At 31.4% G+C, this 21218-nt stretch overlaps 1 protein-coding gene across 1 annotated transcript in view; it reads right to left on the bottom strand.

The window, feature by feature from the left end:
- Positions 1-1061: 1061 nt before the first annotated feature.
- Positions 1062-21218, bottom strand: part of LOC108775310 (EGF like, fibronectin type III and laminin G domains protein pikachurin) — a 105024-nt gene continuing 84867 nt past the window's right edge. The window contains exons 8-14 of the mRNA XM_018541639.1: positions 18884-19023; positions 10653-10876; positions 4509-4758; positions 3553-3848; positions 2258-2503; positions 1492-1595; positions 1062-1210 (exon numbers count right to left, since the gene is read on the bottom strand). Coding sequence (XP_018397141.1) covers positions 1062-1210; positions 1492-1595; positions 2258-2503; positions 3553-3848; positions 4509-4758; positions 10653-10876; positions 18884-19023 — 1409 coding nt within the window. The remainder of the gene's footprint in view (positions 1211-1491; positions 1596-2257; positions 2504-3552; positions 3849-4508; positions 4759-10652; positions 10877-18883; positions 19024-21218) is intronic.

Below are 21218 nucleotides of genomic sequence, written 5' to 3'. Positions count from 1 at the left end.
TTATGTTTGCTTCACACTCTCTCATTCAAATTTTAATAGCATTTCCAGTATTTAAATTTTAAATTAGTATTTTAATTAGACAAAGAAGTAGGTTAAAAAGTGCCAACGAGACTGGAGTAAATCGAGATCTTTTTTCATCCTTTTAACTTAGGAATTATTTAGTAACAATTACTTACAAAGAATGGAAGTAGAAAAGCTGTCATACTTATTTATTTTAATTGCACATCAAAGTATTATTTTATGATTGCAATAACTTTCTTTCTCAACCCTTGTAGTAGCGACATTTTTTGTGAAAAATGGATATGTCAGTTCGATATTTTCAATATTATATACTTAATATTTTTTAGTTATATATTTAAGTTCCTAGTTATCATCTTTTTGTATCGAAAAAGAATCTTAGAAATCATACAAACAGTTATGTTCAAAACTAATTTCTTTCTTAATGATCTCAGTTCTCGAGAAGCACGATCAAGTGGAGTAATTGTAACTTTCGAGTAAATAAGACAATGCGATGAGCTTCCAATGATGAATAATTGCAATTACTTATAACGACGTTATGAGGAATATCATTTTTCATGATTTTTCGCAACATCTTTTGCCATCGGAAAATCATTATCGTTGTCTCGTTTACACGACCCCTTCGCGATCGAATCTTATTCTAAGACCGGGGTAAGGCTCGACAGGAAGTCGCAGCGCCAAGGATCAATGCCGCGAGGCAAATGATAGATATTTTCGCGGTATCGCCCTAATATTTACAGTAAAGCCGCCTACCAGTCGATGGCCGCGCACGACGATGGTCGGTTGCCGACCCACTCGATCTCCATCTTCTCGAGAGTTCCACCTGTAGAAGGATGAGTCTGTACAAAAATGATGAACCGCGCGTAAGATATTACACGCGGTCGCACGTGGATGCACGAGAGACACAGATGCACTTTCGCGGAGCACTATCTGCCACGGTTATTTCACCGCAGTGTGATACGTTATCCTTAAATTTTCATATCCTAGCTTCGGGATGGACCCGACAACACCACCTGACGTCGGACGGCACGGATATCTCTCTTTCAGGGGATGCAAGAGTGTGTGTTGGTTGCCTGTGCTGGCGACGATAGAGCGACGGAGAAGTCCGAGTCTAATACGAGGTCGCTGATACAACCCACGATGCCCTTCGCGTACCTGCCTCCCGTTGTCCTCACGACATCCGGCGCACCGCCTTCAGAACGAATTGAATTAGCATGAAAGAATTTGTTTCTTTAGATAAAGATTTATTTAATACGAGAGAAGTATAATTTGTTTATTAAGGATTATTAAAACAATTTAGAATTGTTTAAGTAATTAGACATTGATTAATCTTATCACATCTTTTTCTCTACGACGGATTTGTAAAATCTTTGTACACAGAAATATTGCCAATAACAATATTTGTGTGTTGATTATAATTGAATTGAAATCTATGATGAGATATAGTAACGATAAAAATGTTTTATTACTTACCTACGTAAAGACCGGTATCAGTGTTTAGTTGTCTCAGTTGTCCTGGAGAAGATGCTGAGACACCAGTGCCACTATCTACTACGAGAGATGCCCATTGTTCATTTCTAGAAAAAGTCAATGTTATTCAATGCTCCATGACCCATTTCGAATATAAACATTTTTCTTTTCTCCGGTTTAAATAAAAAGCGATTTGCTTTGAAAAGAGGTAGACACAGATATTTTTTATTGGCTTTCGGCGAAATATAGAATGGTGTAGATTAATACATGAATGTTTATAAAAAATATTCTTCTTTCATGAAATTTCATGGAAATAGTACCATTTTAAATGGTAGCCTCAAGCTACACAGCTATATGAATAAAAATTGGAAATAGAACAACATTATTTCCACACAATAGCCTGCTTGCATTTATGGAAACTACATATTTCTTAACTAACAATTTTTTAACAAATTTATATCCATTTTTTTTAGTTAAAATTGAATCGTCCTAGGTTTTTTTTGTCACAGCTTTTTTATTTTTAATTACTTTTTAACTAAATTCGTGATGAAATTATAAATCCCTCTAAATATACGTGTGTTACATTTTGTTAACAAAATGTGAAAATAATTATTTTCTCGTATATTTAATAATATATTATTTTAACACTTCTGTTAACATCACCTCCCTTTATTGATCAATATGTTAAATAAATAAATATTATGAAAATAGGTGTGCAAGCGGAAGGGAAGGAATTGGGTAACGAAGCGCATAAAGCGTTTATTCTCACCTAACGGCCCTGATACGATGCCACAGATCGTCATCCAATCGCGTGAGATTATACCGTAACACGGCTTCTCCGGAACCCAAATTATATGCAAGAGTAAGATAACCGTGATCCAGGCCGAGGGCGAGGAAGTCGTCATTTTCATCCCTTTGTTCCTGAGGATCAGATTGACGACCGCTCCACAGCAGCAGGCCACTGCTGCTACTGGCGCGGAATCTCATATTGATGTCTACCCTATAACTGATTATCCTGCAAACATCGATAAAAACGTTTTAATATAGGAAAACAAAAAAAGGAATCGCGACGATGTGACGCACAATGTGAGGAATGGTTAATCTGGAGAGAAATAATTAAACTTGATAATATATATTAATTATAACTGTCAACGGCTATTTTACTTTGTATAATCAATTCATATATTATGGATACAAACTTCTTACATGAATAATTTGAGTAAAAGACACGAAACGAATAATTTGGGTAAATTACCAAAAATTAATTGTGTAAGAATTTAAGTATGAGCAATGCTGTAAAAAGTTTCTGACATTCTAGTAACCAGTTTGAATGTTTTACATAATTATTTTAATGGGTCTCAACAAAATTATTTTCAGATCTGTATCTAGTTCAATTTTTAGATGCTCCAGCAAAACGTTTTTTACGAAAGTTTTATTTCATCAAAAGAATTAGACAGCTATTATATGTAAATTAAAAAGTTATCTAGTGAAATAAAGATTATTTTTGTCACTCGTCACTTGTGCGTGGCACGAACGTTTGATAGACTAACGCAGGATTATTAAATCAGGTCAAGGAGCGATTGTGTAGTGCAACGTGTAACGCTGTTTACGCCCCACTCGGCTTTCAAACGCCGACATGTAGCTTTGACATTTACCGAACTTTTGCGTGCTGCCGATTATTTTACACTTGCATAAATAAAATATTAATAAACAAATCAACAGGATTTTTAAATTATAAAAACGGATCGCTAACACATTTCACGAAATCATGAGGGTAGAAAATTCATGAGAGTGTCAATTGATGAGTACGTTCGTGTAAAGAGTGTCGCAAATCATAATTTTAAACACGATAGCAAATGTCACAAAAATAAGAAGCAACTTTTCAGTTCTCTGAGAAAAAAAAGCTATATTTCTCTCAATATTTATTTGAGATTTCAGGAAAATAAAGAATAATTTTAATGTAATTATATAAAAATCCCAATTTTATAATTAAAGCATTCAAAGTACAGGATTATCAGAATTTCTTATGAGAAGTTTGCCATTTATTATTTTTGTATAGAGCACCTTTTCATTGTGTCGGCATCGTTATAATGTAGGTAGCTTTCACTGCCGGTGAAGCTGGGCACAGCCCTCTCGTATCTCACGGACGTAACAGCGTTGCTGCTGATTCTCGCCGGTGGCGGGACCAGCGGCGTATAATCATCCGGTGCAGGACAAGGGTGCGGTACTCCTGGACGGCACTGGCAGGTAAATCGCTCACGAAGAGGCCGACATTCCGCATCGCCACACGGTCTAGCCTCGCATGCATGCCCACAATTTCCTACGTTTACCCCACCTAACGCTTCAGCTAGGATACCCACCTACGATGAGAATCATAACAGTTAAAAACAACAATACTTAACATAAACGAAAATTTAAAATGTTCCATTAAAATAATGTAACAGAAAGCGAATTTGTTTGTATTTGCTATATTAATTGAAATGTTTCTGTTAAAAAGAAAAATTCAATATTTACACAATTCAAAAAACTTAATTGCTTCTTTTATATTAATCTTTCATATATAAATAATTAGAGGTAAAACATTCAGAGTCGCGTGTTTTGATGAATTTTTAATCAGTTTTTTCATATTAAAGGTCTTATGATCTCAATATTTCTGAAAAAGGAAGAGCTTTGTGAGAGCCTTTTATCAATTTAACTTCAAAGAACTCTTAATTTAATTTTAAACAGATTTTTTCATTTTAATTTGACTCTTATGATAAATTATTATCATTATTTATTTGCTTGTCTGTTACTAGTAATTTCCTGACTTATAATTATACGTTTGTTTAGTTTATGTCTATTTCATCTCGATTTTTATAAAATGCCAGATGCGACGATAGAGATTTAAATTCAAATGATTCAAGTGGGAGCTTCAACATCTTATCTACCAGACCAGAGTGGCTCAAACTCCAAGGCATTCCAACAGTAACATTATCTACCGCGCAACTCCAGAGCAGCCTGTATAATCCCAGTGTTCTTACCTCGCGATTATTCAGCACGATCGCCTGAATACAGCCGACGAAGCTGGCCGTAGTTTTCATCTTCGGCGAGTACATGTCGGAGGACGGCGCTCCGCCTAAATAGAGGTTCAACGGTAAGGATAATTGCGTGAACGCTCCGGGCGCCAGGATTTCCTGGGCTGGGTCATCCTCAACTTCCAAGGATGCCAAACGACCCGTCCTGGAGACTCGAACTTCGACCCATTCGCCAAGACGAATTGGATTTTCGCTCCTAAAACAATAACGTAAATACCACTGAAAATAAAATCATCATTCACTTTTGAAGGTTCAAAGAATATTTTGAAATTATCATTCATTTTAAAGGACCAGGGAATATTTTGAAATCTGAACATTTTATCAGACAGAAAGAAGAAAGTTTCCTAATTAGTAAATAGAAACGAATATGCATGTGTTATATATATATAATATTATGTACCATAAAGCTTATAAAATCCGATTTTCTACTGGCACCGACTTGTTTTTCGGATTATTTTGAATTCAGAAATAAATTGAAGTAATATATGATTGTAATTAAAGTAGCATAAAAAAAGTAGTTTTTTTTACTTTAATTAAATATTATATATAAAAAACCTTTTTAAATGTATTTTTTGCTAATTATTTCCTTGAATAAGCTATGTACTTCAAATATGTTTTTAATACTTTTTTGATAAAAGACTATGCGTTTCAAATAAATAGAAATATTTTTCAGGATTAAAGTTGTAAATGTGTATCTTTATTTATAATATTTCTTATAAATTCATTTTTTTGTTACTATTTCTAGTAAATATGACATTAATTAATGCGTGTTGTATTTTAACATTTCTTTATCTTTTTCATTATAAAAACTCTGAACAGGAAAATGAAGTATAGCATGAGAGACGATATGATCCTTCTAACTTAGCGAAGTATGACATAAGGTTCTTGAAGAATATCCGAGGTTGAAAAAGAGACACGATATTACTTTTTTACGGATTTTTCGAACAATTTAATTTTTTAAAATGGATTTTCGTACGAGAACAAGTCTTTTTTATCTTCTATTTATGCTCTCACAAAAAATCAATCTTCCTGCGATTTTATGTCAATTTTATGGGATATAATACATCCCTATATCGTATTTTCACATTGCATCTCTTCTACTGAAAGTCTTAACGTTGCAGAACATTTTGCCCGGAGCAACTCTACTTTCCACGAAATGAAGCTCTTGCAAAAACACGTTAACACTAAAAAACTAGAACGAGACTTGCACATTGAAAAATTGAAACGGCGCACCTTTCGTCGCGGGGCCCGTGTGAAGCAATTAACGCCGACCGCTCTCTCCTCTCTCGTTCACGTCTACAATTATAATCGACGTTAACTCGATATTGACGGACGCTCCATCGATTTGATTTTGCAACGACGACGCCCGGGAAGCCGCGCCAGCCAGTCAACCAGACAGCCTGGAGTTTTCCTCCAAGCGGTACAGAGGAACGAAAATTCGCGCACGTACCGCAGAAACTTTACGCTCGCGGCCACAAAGTCAGATCATTCAATTTGAATTTCGCAAGAAAAGTCGGCGCGTGTTCCGTAGACAATGGATTCTCTCTCGTAGACGGAGACCGGTACTTTCCTTTCCCGAGAAGATTCGACAGAAGAAATTCTTGCATAATTAATGTCGAATTGTGACGAAAGGACAGACGCAGGTAAAGAAGGGCGAGGGAGAGGAGATTCGTGGGATTGTAAGCGGGAAGTAAATTGCTAATTAATAAAGGAACGATGGAGTCGAAAATTTTCATATTGGACTTTTCGTCCGACGTTATTATGATAAAAAGATACGGCGCGCTTGAAACTTCGAGGCTCACTTGTTATCCGCTTCTTCTTTTTTCCAGACACGGAGTTAAATATCCTTGTTTAATGGCGCATGTAATAATGCACATTTTCTTTTTGCGTCCGAGTTTCCTAGCGGTCGCTTTGTATTTAGCAAAAAGGAGATGTATTTTTGCGTAAGATTTATTATCTAACGAACTGAATTATAAATGGTATATAAATGTTTCTGCACGATTAGAAAATTGTTAATAAAATATTATATTGTATAAGGATTCATATACGCGTGTTATAAGTTTATTCATAACACACAAGAATGATAAATTATATGGTATTTAGAAAGAATATTTCTAATATTTAACAATTAAAAAATCGAGCATTTTTGAAATTAAGATTTCGTGGCATCAATAATTTGTATCTTTTAAGTAATGTTTTTTTTTTACAGTTTTAGTCTCTCTTGTTTAATTTTACGAAAACTCTACTTTCTCTGATAGACTTACAATTTGAAACTAGAAACTGCTAACATGTTGTTAAAATTTAATAAGATGTTGCTTAGTTGTTAAAATTTAATCTTGAAAACTCATGACACAATCTCTCCTGATGCTTCCACAAGAAAATTGATTAAAAATTCGTTAAGTAATAGAATAAATTATATAATATGTACGCAATTATATATATATATATTTATATACATATTATTTATTACGAAATTTGTTTAGCACAAATACATATTTGCATATAATAAATTTAACACAATAATGTATCGTTTTTATATTATCGATTTGTCTAAAATTTTATTCAATTGTAAAGTATAAGGAATATTCCAATATTCAGATTTTATTCAATAGAATTGAAAGTAGTCTGATAGTCAAGCTGTTAGAATGCGAATGCAAAGTATTTCACGAAATTCATTTTCAGCAGCATATTCTGAATAATTTTATATTAATAATACAAACGAGGTCATGTGTCATATTTGGTAAAATGTTATTTTTAATTTAAATTTTGATATAAAAATCTTAAGTAAAACATAAATTTTATAAAATACTAATTTCCTAAATAATGTTTCTTTATTAAAAAATATTAATAAGATAGGGATAACTGGGATCGATTGTCACAGTTTTCGAGTAATGATTTTTAAAAGAAAGTAGAGATGTCAGATTTTTAAACATTATGTTATAATATATGTTATAAATTATAATATATACATCCGTTAAAGGTATTAAATAATTATTACTTTTGAATCATCGTACAAATAAAATCTATGAAGTAAGCACGACATTCTGTCAATATCGAAAATTACAACAGTTCCTTACAAAAATAAACAATAGTTCCGCATTTTGCAATACTAAAAAATTTAAAATGAAAATATATCGTGCTAACTTCGAGAATCTAGCATGACACTTTCTCCTTTAAAGTTCCAAAAAACGACAAATATTATCAATTTTGGCAACAGTTCCAATTAATACTACTCGAGTTCTACTAAAATATACAAATATGAAAACAAAATTCCAACAATTATTAGTAATTATAAAATTTAAATATAAGTACAACATGACACCTGGAGAAAAAGTGTCGTCCTGGTTGTTCATACCAGTTTTATAACGCCAGTTCTAGTTAATACTGGCAAAGTTCTATGCTCTGCAATAATTTTTAAGCAGAGTTCCGGCAGCTAGATATTTTTAAACAATTTTTTAATCTCCGTATCCAGCACGACACTTTTTCTCCAGGTATCCATGCTGTACTTATGTTTAAATTTGACAATTTTCAGTAATTGTTCATTGTGTAATCAGGAATTTTGTTTTCATATTATATATTTTAGTAGAACTCGAGTAATATTAATTGGAACTGTTGCCAAAATTGATAATATTTGGCGTTTTTTGGTACTTTAGAGGAGAAAGTGTCGTGATAAATTCTCGAAGTTAGCACACAACATATTTTCATTTTTAATTTTTTAGTATTACAAATGCGGAACTATTGTTTATTTTTATAAAATAACTGTAAAACACACTATGAAAAGTACTGGAACTGTTGTAATTTTTTTTATATCGACAGAATGTCGTGTTAGCTTCACAGATCCGTACAAATAAAAGTTATTTAATTTTAAATAAATCTACGAAAATGTGATAATATAATTAGCATTATACGCGAAGTTGTCACACGTTCCAGAGTTGGCAGTAACATATTTTTTTGGAGATAAAACAAAATATAGAGTTTTTATTTTAATGTGAATTCTATCTTTCAAAAAATAATAGTAATCATAATATTAATTTAAATAAAATGGTTATTTTAATTATAAAATACATAATTTGTTTTCGTATATATTATAGTTTCTATACTAAAAATGAAAAAAAAAAAATATATGAAATATTATATTTGTAAATTTATTTTTTAACAGAATGTGTTGATCTAAATACTGAGAAAAGAGTTTTGTTGGATTAATTGAAATTGTTGTTAAAAATGTAGGAATAAAAAAATTTAAGGCTAAATCTATACTACAATTCTAGTTGAGATGACTAGAAGCTTTAGTGATATAATCAGAATCCTCTGATTCGTCTATTTTCAATCAGATATTTTTCTTAATAAAGATATTAAAATTGGATATTATCTAATTCCGACTCATTTCAATTAATCTATTCCACGTGGCCAATTTTAGTAAAAAAGATGGTATATTCATAAATTTTATTGAGTCTTGAAAACAAGATATTAATGTTTATTATATTATGTGAATTTATATACTGCGTATGTAGTCCCCCCCGCGACGCTGATAGATTTTCAGCATTGACGCATACATATTCACTACCGCAGTAATATCACTTAATTAAATTGAGAATCAATCTAACCAATTTTTGATGCCTATAGCATCTTATTAGATCTTAATAATATGTTGAAAGACATATATTAAAATTTAATATTAAAGTAATAATTTAAAATCTGTGAAAAATAAGATTGCGAAGAATATCACAAGATCTAATAAGATGCTATAGGCATCAAAAATTGGTTAGATTGATTCTCAATTTAACTAAGTGATATTACTGCGGTAGTGAATATGTATGCGTCAATGCTGAAAATCTATCAGCGTCGCGGGGGGGACTACATACGCAGTATATAAATTCACATAATATAATAAACATTAACATCTTGTTTTCAAGACTCGATTAGGCTTTACACTTTCTGAAATTTTTAAATCATACGAGTCAATTATTATTATCTTTCATCATAAATTTTATTACAGTAATAGCTAACTACAGTAAAAATTATAAAACATATTTTTCACAGGGAAATCGTAATTGATAATTAGCCAAAAAGCTAATAAAAAAAATTTATTTACCAACTTTATTTATTTATTTACTTAGGATAAAAGTTATCATAAGTACAATATATAAGATGGTTTTGGCACAAACCATTTTATATAATGCACTAATATTATATCAGCAATTTAATAAAAAGAAGAGAATGCTGTGCCATGCACTGATTAAGAGTTCTCAACTTTTTGATAATCAACCCTGATATATTAATCGTATCAGTATTCCTATAACATAATACTTATATATAATCTTTTAATATTATAATCAAAGAATATTTTTGAAAAGAAGTTTCTTTAAATTCGATAGTATAAAAAATTTTTTTATGTATCATATTTTTAATTATGTTCAATAATAAAAAATATACTAATTTGATTTAAATCATTAGAAACAGTTCAAATTTTTGCAATAATTACCATTGGTGTACATTATCAATTTTAATCGATTTCACTTAATAATTTTATTCGTTGTTCACTATTACAACAAATTAAATCCAACAATCCGATAAATCCGATTAGCATTAGCGCTTATTAACGTTCCACTTTTCGCAAAATATTATCTAAAAATGATAATCGATATTAAGAATATAATAGCTTAAGCCCAATAATTTGTTAAACATTTCCGATGTTTATCCAAAAGAACAGTTATAACTTTAGAACAATTTTGGCTAACAATGATATCATTTGTTAACAATGATATTATTCGTTAATTAATAACGAATTAAATGAATTCAAATAATTAGCATTAAAGCGCGTTAAAAACTTTCTCTTCGTAAAACAGGTAGCACAAAAAGTTTGAGCGCAGGATATCGACACGCGCTCCAGTTTAGTTATCGGTTTAATTATCTGATGATGCATACGCAAACGATGCAATTAGCGTCTCGTCGCTAACGCTGCGCTACGCGGTGTGAGTAACAACGTCTATCGCGAAACGACCAGCTCCGGTGGATTGTCACCTCGAGGTAGCTGTTCGATACGCCCGGCGGAACCGTTTGCTGAAACTTCGTCGAGGGCCATCGGCTTACCTCAAAGTGGCAGGTCCTGTTCCGAGGTCGAAGGTGAACTGCACGTGGCCCGAGGAGAGATAGAGAGCAATAAAGTCACCAGTGGCATCGCTGTGATGGCCGTTGTAGAGTATCACGCCGTCCGGCGCGGTTGGTTTTAACGTGACGGACAATTCCAGCCACGACAGCGACGTGTCCGCCAATCCCGGATAACGTAGGTAAGAGGATCCGTTGAAGGATGGAACCTGTGGGAATAAAACATCGTTGTGGTCTGAGATTGCATGGAAATGTCGTTACTGGGGAAATGCATTCCCGTTTTTGCCGCCCATCCTTAATCACCTGCCATTGGGGAAACTGGTGAACGCATCGTATTTGTTACGTTTCATGCTTTTTAAACGATAGTAGACAGGTATAAGAAAATACAGAATGTCCTCTACGTTTGGCAAGCTATCATGGCATCTATATTTTCAACTAATTTGCGTTTTATTTTTGGTTACTGATAAATCAAAAGAGATCATCAATTGTTGCAAGCTTTTAGTATTTAACTAATAAATATTTGATTACTCTTTATTTTTTAAAACTAACAAATCACTTAACTAAAATCTATTGAAAATTAAATTAAGTCTTTAGAAAGCTCTTTGTTTACAATAATTTACTCTAATAAAGAAAAATTGGTTTCTTTAATTTTTAAATTTTGTTTAAAAATTCAAATGATTAAAAAATCAAGGATTAAATAAATGGTACATTCGAAATATCAACATGAAATTATCAGAATAAAGAATTTTATTTTTTACAGAAAGAAATGTAACTGATTTTTTTAAATTAAATTTTACATTAAACTTTTAAATTTGCTCGATAAATTTTAATTTAGAAAGTAGAAGAAAAAATATAAAATGTAACAAACATATAGCTAGAAGACAAAAGAATATGAAAGAATAGATAATTGTAAAAGATATTATAGATATATATAATCTTTCTATCATATATATCTTTATTAAATTTGGAAATACGATGTTAGTAGAGATTTCTTGTGATGTAATGTTTCGAATACGAAACGCTAATATTATACCTACTTGCGTGTACTTACTGTAAATGATAATGTAAGTTTAAGGAGGAAATTGCAGTGATAATTCATAACTGTGCTTCCCGAGAACACGAGACTTTAACGTATTCGTAAGTATGGTATTCTAAAAGGGACTATTATATTGTAGCAAAACTATCCATGAATTAAATATGTATTATAGAAAGAGAGAAGATATACTTTAGAAAATAATTTTTAAAAAGAGAGGGGGGGGGAATTCGAAATAATTTTATTTTAAATTTTATTTTAAATTATTATATATATTATTTTACATTAGGTGTGTAAATATTTACATAAATGAGAGAATTATAATAAGCATTTCTATTGAAACAAATATTAATAGTGTAACTAAATATATCATGTAGATACAATTAATTATATTATTGTCGTATCACTTAATTTTCCATTATATTGATTTGATCAATTAATTTGATGTAAGTTCTTTTTTTCCACGAAATTAAATTTGTTCTTGTTACCCTATATTTGTAATTATATTAATTAAGAATATTTCGTAAGAAAAAGCCGTTTGTATTTTATATCGAAAACATTTTTTCTTTTTAAGGAAACATTTTTTTCATATTCTTCTCGTATTATAAGTACTTGTTCTTTCATTCGTAACAATTTTAAAATCGTGATAGATTTAATCAATATATTTGTTATTACAGACATACGTGTTCGCTGTCTGTTTCTCGTTTACGCGCACGCATGCTCACATACACACATTTCTGTTGCGGCAACTGTAATAACTCTTCTCGTCGTCAAGCATAAAGTAGAGAAACTCCCCGAAACAGCTGTTGTTATTTAATTTACGGCCAGTGCGGGATTTTGTGCTTTTCGTAAATCGGAATGCAAATACGCTGTATGTCACTGTCTCGGATAATCCTTAATATAGCTGCATTCACCAAGTGCCTTAAGAGCAGTAAGAGGTTGGAACGGGCTGCTTCCGTCTTAATGAGTCTGGCTGATAATTGTTTGTACGTCAGTTACCTCTCAAGATAAAATGCAAAATGTAAACGCCCGTGCAGAATTCTACGACGAATTATAGTACCTCGACATTTCGCAAAACTTAAATGGGAAACATCCAATGTATATGTTATGAATTTTATGCTACAATTTATCTTCTCTTATCTTATTTTTTATTTTTAAATATTATATATCATTAAATGTATATCAATGAGTTCGAATATTTTTCTCTTATAGAAATTTTACGTAATTTGATTTTTATAGTTTTTATTTGATAAGAAATAAACATATTAAAAATACGCTAAATCATGTATAAAGAAAAAAAACTGAATTTTAAATATTTAACTAGAATAGTAAGTATAAAGTTTGAGACGTCTGTTTCTCGACAAACATATTTAATTAGAAATATATTCGTATAAATATACGTGAATCATGCAAAAGGCTCTGACATACATATATTTCAAAGATTATTTTTTAGAATAAATAAGAATTTTTTTTAATACTTTTTGAAATTAAGGAAATATGTCTATTCATTCTCATCAAACTGAGAATTTTACTTGACTTTTTTAAAGAAAGAAAGAAAGAAATGTAGTATTATTTTAAAATATACATATATATAATTTATTGTAAATTAATTAAAGTTTTATTATCGATTTGCTTTCAAAAATTCATAAAAATCTCTTATTTAATCAAAACTATTTACTTCTCTATATTTATATCCAGAAAACATTATAACATCTGAGTTACGAAATTATACCATATAAATCACATTACGAATATCATTTCCTGTCTACCTTTCCATTTTGCTTGATACTTATTCGATTTCTTTGCTCGGGCGCTCAAAGATCTTTCAGTGTACTTTTCGTCGAGTCGTAGAGGAGGACGGTGAAAAATTCGAAAAATCAAAGGAACGAAAACGGTCCTTTCAAAGTACGGCACGAGAGCGGTGTAAATTAATTACGACAAAACGGACGGAATCCTGACAGCACCGTTAAGTTGGACGGGATATGCTCCTTTAAGATATTTCCAGCCCCGCACGACGCCTATGTGCTCGTTGGCCTCCTTTTCCTTTTCCTGCTACGTAAAAGCTACGTCCCGGTGATAAGGAGGTCTCACGGGATAGCCAGAAGAGAAGTAACCTTGTATTATGCGAAAGACCAGCAACTCGTAAGATCCCTCGGGGAACACCCTTTCTCACCGCTTACGACATCGTCCTTCTGTTCGGCTTATGTCCTCCTGATGTTCATAGCAGTCTGCGGTGCGCAAAGACCGTTGATAGGTTTACGAATTTTTTACCAGACAGTTTTGAACTTCGAAATGCTTTGCTGCATTATCGAGTAAACATGGTTACACATGCGTCGGCTATTACAAATGCCATTGAAACCGTATATTGTTTTACTACCGAATTGTCGTTTGATCTTTGAAGGTAATAATATACGTTGATTGTATTGATTTTGTATTACGCGAAAAGTGCTTTTGCATTTATGTCCAGTGTATTGATCCTATTAAACCCTTAATTAACATATTTATATGTTTCTAATATATATTTTACTTTACAATGAGAGATAATATATATGTATTTTTTAAGTAGAAATAATGTGACAGAGCATCTATATTTTTATGCAATTTTAAAAATCTTGATAATATAAATAATAATAATTAATAACATTTTTAATTTATGTAGTTATAATCCAAAGGATTTTATGCTTTCAATACAATTAAAAATATAATCAATAGATTATACAATATTTTATTATATGTATATGTGTATATATTAGTATATATATTAAAATTGTATACACGTTAACATTATTTTTTATTATAGATATATATATATATCATTAAATTCATTCATCAATAAAAGAAAGTTATAATATCTATCACTTCATATACATATTTTATTATTAAAGGTATAAATTTAATTAACGGGGGAAAAAATATCGTAAAAGAGTAATAAATAAAGACATAAAAAATATAAAGAACTATAAATAATAGCTACAAAGCTTCAAAAAATCAATAGTACAATAATTTGAAATATTTTTATAGTACATTTTTTCATATAAAAAGAGTCATTTCCCCTATATACTTTTTAACTAACATAATTTTATGCTAACGAAACGCAATGTATCCCTCTCTTGGACATGTAATTTTCAGAAAAGCTTTTCATGTTCCTTCGTTTTAGTATAGACACTACTTTGTTTAAATTGTATATGAATAGAAAGAAAATTATAATTAAAAAAATTGCAACAAATTCAAAATTGCTTAAATGCTATATTTTGATGGATTATATTTTTCTCAAATGTTAAGTGTATAAAAATTTATATTATAAGTTATATTACATAATGGAAACATTATATCAAATTTTTTAAATATCTGTTTAAAATGTAATAAATAAATTTATAAAATTTTATTCTATTTGTTTATTTCAATTTATAAAATTTAAAAGCAGAACTTAGCACAATTAATTCTTTTACATTTCAATAAGGAAATTCTCAGTCAGTTATTTATTTACGCTTAATTGGAAGGAATGTTATCTTTCTCGTTTCACGTAAATGATCCAATAAAGCATGTCATATGCATTTTTTATAAATAAAAGTATGCCGTTTGATCTGCTTTATTTTACCTTGCCTATTAGCGTTTCATTTCGACATCCGGTGGCATCTTTCGGCGGATGTCGCAAAAATGGTCGCTGTCGTAAATTACGACAATATTCCGGCGACATTTGGTTATTGCGGCTATATCTCTTCCGCTTGTACGTTAATGGAATTAAACTCGGGAACGGTCGGGCGAGACCAAAGTTCGAGAACGAGTTTCCAGTTTGAAGTGATACTCGTTAACTCGAGCCCTTTATGGTCGTTTCTCGAGCTAGTTTATGTTCTGATTTCGAGATCGGAAACGCGGTAATCCTGCGAAGGGATACATCTCTCTACCGATTCTTGCAGTTCCTACACGCAAAATGCAGTTTATATTGTATGCAATATAAAGAATATCAAGTTTTAAAATGCTGTTACTAATTTAATGTCCTTATTATACATAAAACATTGATCAATAATAATTATTTAATATTCGTAAATAATTTTAATGAATTAAGTACACTTTTTAAAAATTATTTTGAATTGTCAAATAATCCAATACAAAACTAAATAAAAGTAATATCTTCAATTTTGAATTAAAATGTCAAGTATAACACATTTTGAAACAAGTGTTGAAGCAATTTTCACAATTTGTAAAGAATATGTCTTTTACATTTGCTGAGGACAGTCCGATTGGCTCTCAGGAAATTAATTCAACTATCACTGCGATATATTGAAGATAAAGTACTGAGCCGTTACTGATGCATGTGAATGAATCTTTATAACTTGGCACTTGGTGTCATTTCGCTTCGTGCCGGAAGTAATATCGGTCGAACGCCGATACCAATTTCATCATATCGGAGTGAATATACCCCTCTGCTTTCCGCCATTGCCATAATCGATATCGTATATATAACCGCGCATAATCCGCGAGAAACCGTGCACACGAGCGGGCGAACCGCATACGGTGACTTCCGGCGACTGCGGCGGCGTTCGTTCGATTAAGCCAACCGATATAAATCGCGAGGATATCAATAAACATCGTTCGGTCTAAAGTATTTTTATATATATGTATACGCGTGCATACGCGTATGATGCAGGAATTACATCTTTCTATTCGTTTAATCCGCCTCATTAGCGGCGCGGATGTTAATTACTCGTAGCCGTCCGCTTATTGCGCGGATAAACGCGTCATTTGCGAAACGAGTGGACGCGATCGATTCTCGTATGTCGCGTCGCATTTTACGACAATAATGCAGCGGAATAATGCATATCCTAGGGCTTTTTAAACGGAATAGAGTGGCCACGGTATTTCATGCGAAAATATAACGAGACGCACAACCTTTGAATAAAATATAATAATACAAACTATTTTAATATCATGAACCGTCGTATTGCTGTAAACTTGCATATTAGAAATTTCCTGTAAATTAAAATCATATGAATTTTTTCTAACAGTTTAAAATTATAAATACATATATAAATCTTTTTTACGAGTGTAAAAAGTAGAGGCTGACAAACAGTCACGCTTGCGACAAAATTTTAATGCTCAACAGACAGCTAGCATCCAACTTTAACTGCCTCAAAAAACTGAAGCCCATTTACTTAAATCTTTTACAGTTTTAATACATTCAACTTTCTCTCTTTCTCTCTCTCCTATCTCCTTTCAAATAAGCTACAACTCATCCCATTTACCATTTTGTAGTTCTTGCGATATTCTTATAAAAAAAGAATTGCTAAGAAATTCTGAAAAAATTAAATATTCTTTTTTTATTCACGACAGATACGAGTTTAATCTAGAAAGAGACAATTTAAACTAGAGGCTGCAGCAGATCCTTAAGTTAAGCTTATTCGATTCGTACTCTATCGATGTAATCGGATCTTAGATTAAAGTAAGCTGCGTATAATCCATTAAATCTCGTAACGTGACGGCATAACAACGTCATGTTTGATATGATGTAAACACGTTCGCTGTCTGTACATCTGCAAATATAGATACTATTCCCATATACAAGGAAGCGATCCAAGAGGTACGAGTATATAGCAATTCTCACGTGCAAACATGTGTTCTTTGAAAAACATTTTAAAATGCTTTTAACTATAAATCGCGCAAATATGAACAATTTAGAAACTTTTAGATTTGAAGGTAATTTAAAAATAAATTGCTGTCTGTGCAAATTTAATTGTTACATATGATTAATGAATTTCTAAGTGGAGAAAAATTCGTGTATCAGTGAATTTTTATAATACACCAGACTGCACATGCGTGTATATGGGCAGAAATATCATGATGTGATATAGTAAAACGAATAAGCTAAAATATACAAAAATCGTAACATTTTTCTTACAAATGATGTTTATATTTGTTGACATAAAATTCATAGTTTGCTGTCTTTTCAAACGGCTTCAAGGAATATATTCTAGAAATATCTAATAAATGCTCTTTATCTCGTTTTTTTAATCCTTTTAATCTTTAATTTTTTAATCTTATTTTCAATCTTCTATCAATTTATGCAGAATTTTATTATATCGTAAAAGTCACTTTAAGAAAAATTGACATTGTTTTGCGAAAGAAATGCGTTAAATAAATCCGAAAATATGAAACGTGTCGGATGAAAACGACTCTAGCCTCTCTCTGACGGAAATACATTGCAGTGAATGTATTATTAGCATGCGAACGGCGCGCCTTGCAATATTCGTTCGAGGTGCCCGAAAATTGCTAAAATTGAAATTAAAAACATAAACGTCTACATTTACGTCAATAACAAGTTTAAAAGTAAATCAAAGCAATTTGTTATGCATTTGGTTTCTATTTGCAATATAATAAGACGTAATCAATTTTATAATTGTCTTATCTGTTTTCCTCTTTTCAGTTTAGATCATTTAAATCATGTATATCTGTGTTTTCTTATCCGTCCTATGTATAATCAGTCCTATAATAGCCACATTCATAAATTTTTATCTATTCTTAATAATGTTTAATAATAACGTTTAATAATACGCACTATGCTCATAAGGTATAACTGCTTTATAAGAAAAATTACGTAAGTAAAATTCGAGCAATTTAAGTTTAATAGTATATTTAGTATGTGTATTATTTACAAAAATATAAAAATTATCAAAATAGATGATAAAAATTTTCTTGGACCATACATGTGAATACATAACCAATAGGAAATAAAGGCTATAATGGTCGAAGCTGGATCCTTAGTGTTTAAATAATTTGACGTGAATTGTTAAAATAAAGCAATAAAATTTATCAATTATATTCGTAATTTCGTAATGAACTAAATAAACAAATTATTTTATATGTTTTTGGCAAGTGATTTTTTAATAATTTTATTGATTATACTAAATTGTATAGTGTATACTGAAAGAAAAGATTGGCTGCTGCATCCAATTTTTGGTTGCGTTAGCATCCGCAATGGCTGCTACAGCTAAAATTGACTGCTCCAACCCAAAATTGGCTGCTGCAGCCAGTTAAAAATGCTATGCCATATTCAGTCCATTTTTTTTCATGGTGAATAGGAAGAAATACTTCGGAGCTTTGCATTATCAGCAGATTTCGTTTCATTCATGTTTGTAAGCTTGGTGATTGTTCGTGCTGATAATTTCTTCCAAATTGATTTGCTTACCTGTAGATCCACTCGGGTTTCGCAAAGATCGCCTGTGTAGCCGAGCGGGCAGAGACAGACAGCCGTGTCGCCTCCGGTTGTCAGGCATTTTCCACCGTGAGAACATGGCACCTTACTGCACCTGTCGGCCGTGCACTCCTCTGAAACGACAATAAATCAGGCGATTTAATAAAAGTTCCGGCGGAGTGCGAAATCAAGAGTTACATGAGTGAAAATCGGATCGAGGCCGACTCGATTCAACTCGACACGAAAGATTCGACTGCGCGCGAGATAAAACCAATAAAATCACTTGCGCCTCGACAGGCCGTCGCGTCCGATTTATCGAACTGGAGAAGTATCAATCTCTTCCACCTCATCGTATTTTCGACGATATCATTTAGCGTGCGCGAGCATTGACGGGGAAATTTTTTTGCGCGCGTCCGTGCGACGTCGACGATGATATAACACTCGATCGGGTCTTTACAACATGACGGGACAACCGGCCGGAAATACACGATTCTCCGCTCCCGTTGTGAGATATAATTTAACGTTGTGTTTTTTATGTCACTAATTTTGACTGATATTTCCGTAAAACCTCGTATTTGTGCTATTATTAACAAAACAGATTATTGCTTATAATTAGAGTTCTTTAAGTATTGTGTACACGTTAGGTATGACAAATAGCTCATTAAATTAGAAAAAATTATATGTAAAATAAATAAATTTATCTTTTTATTTTCAATTATTGTATTTCTTATATTTACTTTAATTTATAATTATTTATTACATTTAAATGATTTTTTTAAATTTATTTGTTATCGTTTATTTATTTGTGTGTTATTGGTTTGAAACAGAAAATGAAGTTACGCGTAAACTGAAATATAAAGATTAACAATGGACTAAAATCATTCTTATGAAGATAAAGATCCTGAATCAGAACGCGCACCTGAGAAAAGATTGAACCAGTGTCGATCTCGTGATAATGAATGACCTGGACGATTTTTACTTTCTGCAGGTTATCCGTTTCCACGAGTGCCTGAATGTTCGAATCCTGGCCGAAGTTTTCCAATCTAAACGGTGTTATCTTTTCATGGGTCTTCCCATACGGCAAACGTAGACCCAATCGGAAAGTAACGCGGAACTTTCGATTTAACTCGTTTCACATCTATTTCATGTGAGATACTATTGTAACAAATCGATGGTTGTATTACAGATCGAAAATAATAGAGTGAAATAATTGTGAAATAACGTTTACCTCATAAATTGATGTTATTAAAAAATTAGATGTCATTTCATATGTATTAAATTATAGGATGTCAACGTCAATTTTCATGTTTTCTAATTTATATAATAGAAACGTTGAATCTTTGTAATTATTTTTCAATTTTTATATAATTTTGTGCAATAAGTTTCCAGTATCATTTTGTCTAGTATTTTTTTTTATTATGTCTTAAGATTAAGAACTGTCATAAAAATAATAAATTATAAGCACATTCTATATAAATACATGTAACATGCTTAAATTAAATATCTAACTAAATTATTTACAGTGTTTATGCGCATTAACATATAAATTGCAAATAAAAACAAGTTCTAATTTGGCAATTAGTATTTTGCAAATTTGCGTAATAATGCTTTGATTAATATCGATTAATCTTTGATAATTAATACTACACGCTGAAGACTGTATTCCATGCGTGCGATATGTTTGATTAACCGTACATAACCGATTATGCTCGCGGATGGGTTTCATCCGATTTTAATTTACTACATCTGTACGGTATTGTGTACATGTTATGTATACGAACGGAAACACTGAATTCTGCTTCAAAGAAGGGGAAACCTTTAATACTTAGCAATATATATATATATATATATATATATCTTTTACGAGCAAAGAATAAAATACACACAAATGTTTATATAAACATACATTATAAGATTAAATGAGATTATTTATGTAAAATGTATATAATAAAATACGCGCTTTTATTTTATTTCTCTGTTTTAAAGCTAATGCTTTTTCTTGTATCTTCTGCGGTAAAAGCATTTGCGCTTTACTGCTATTTTTATTATTGTAATAATGTTTGCCGACCTTAATATCGTATATGACGCATGATTGAATTAGTTCGGATATGTGCCGACTACATATGATATACCTATCTAAATTATGTTCTGTACATATAGATAATGAACAATGACATGCTCGATATTACAAAATAGAGATAACATTTGGTTGGCTGCGTCGTGATATAAATACCAGGCAGATGTCCATTACTCAGAGGTAATTAATGCGACATACAAAGCAGCTGTTGTATATAGTCGTACCTACACGACTTCCCCTAAATGTTGACAA

This window comes from Cyphomyrmex costatus, unplaced genomic scaffold, assembly GCF_001594065.2.
Source record: "Cyphomyrmex costatus isolate MS0001 unplaced genomic scaffold, Ccosl1.0 scaffold297, whole genome shotgun sequence".
In the NCBI taxonomy this organism is placed as follows: Eukaryota; Metazoa; Arthropoda; class Insecta; order Hymenoptera; family Formicidae; genus Cyphomyrmex; species Cyphomyrmex costatus.
Note: the sequence above shows the minus strand (reverse complement) of the source record. Positions and strands in the feature narration are given on the sequence as shown.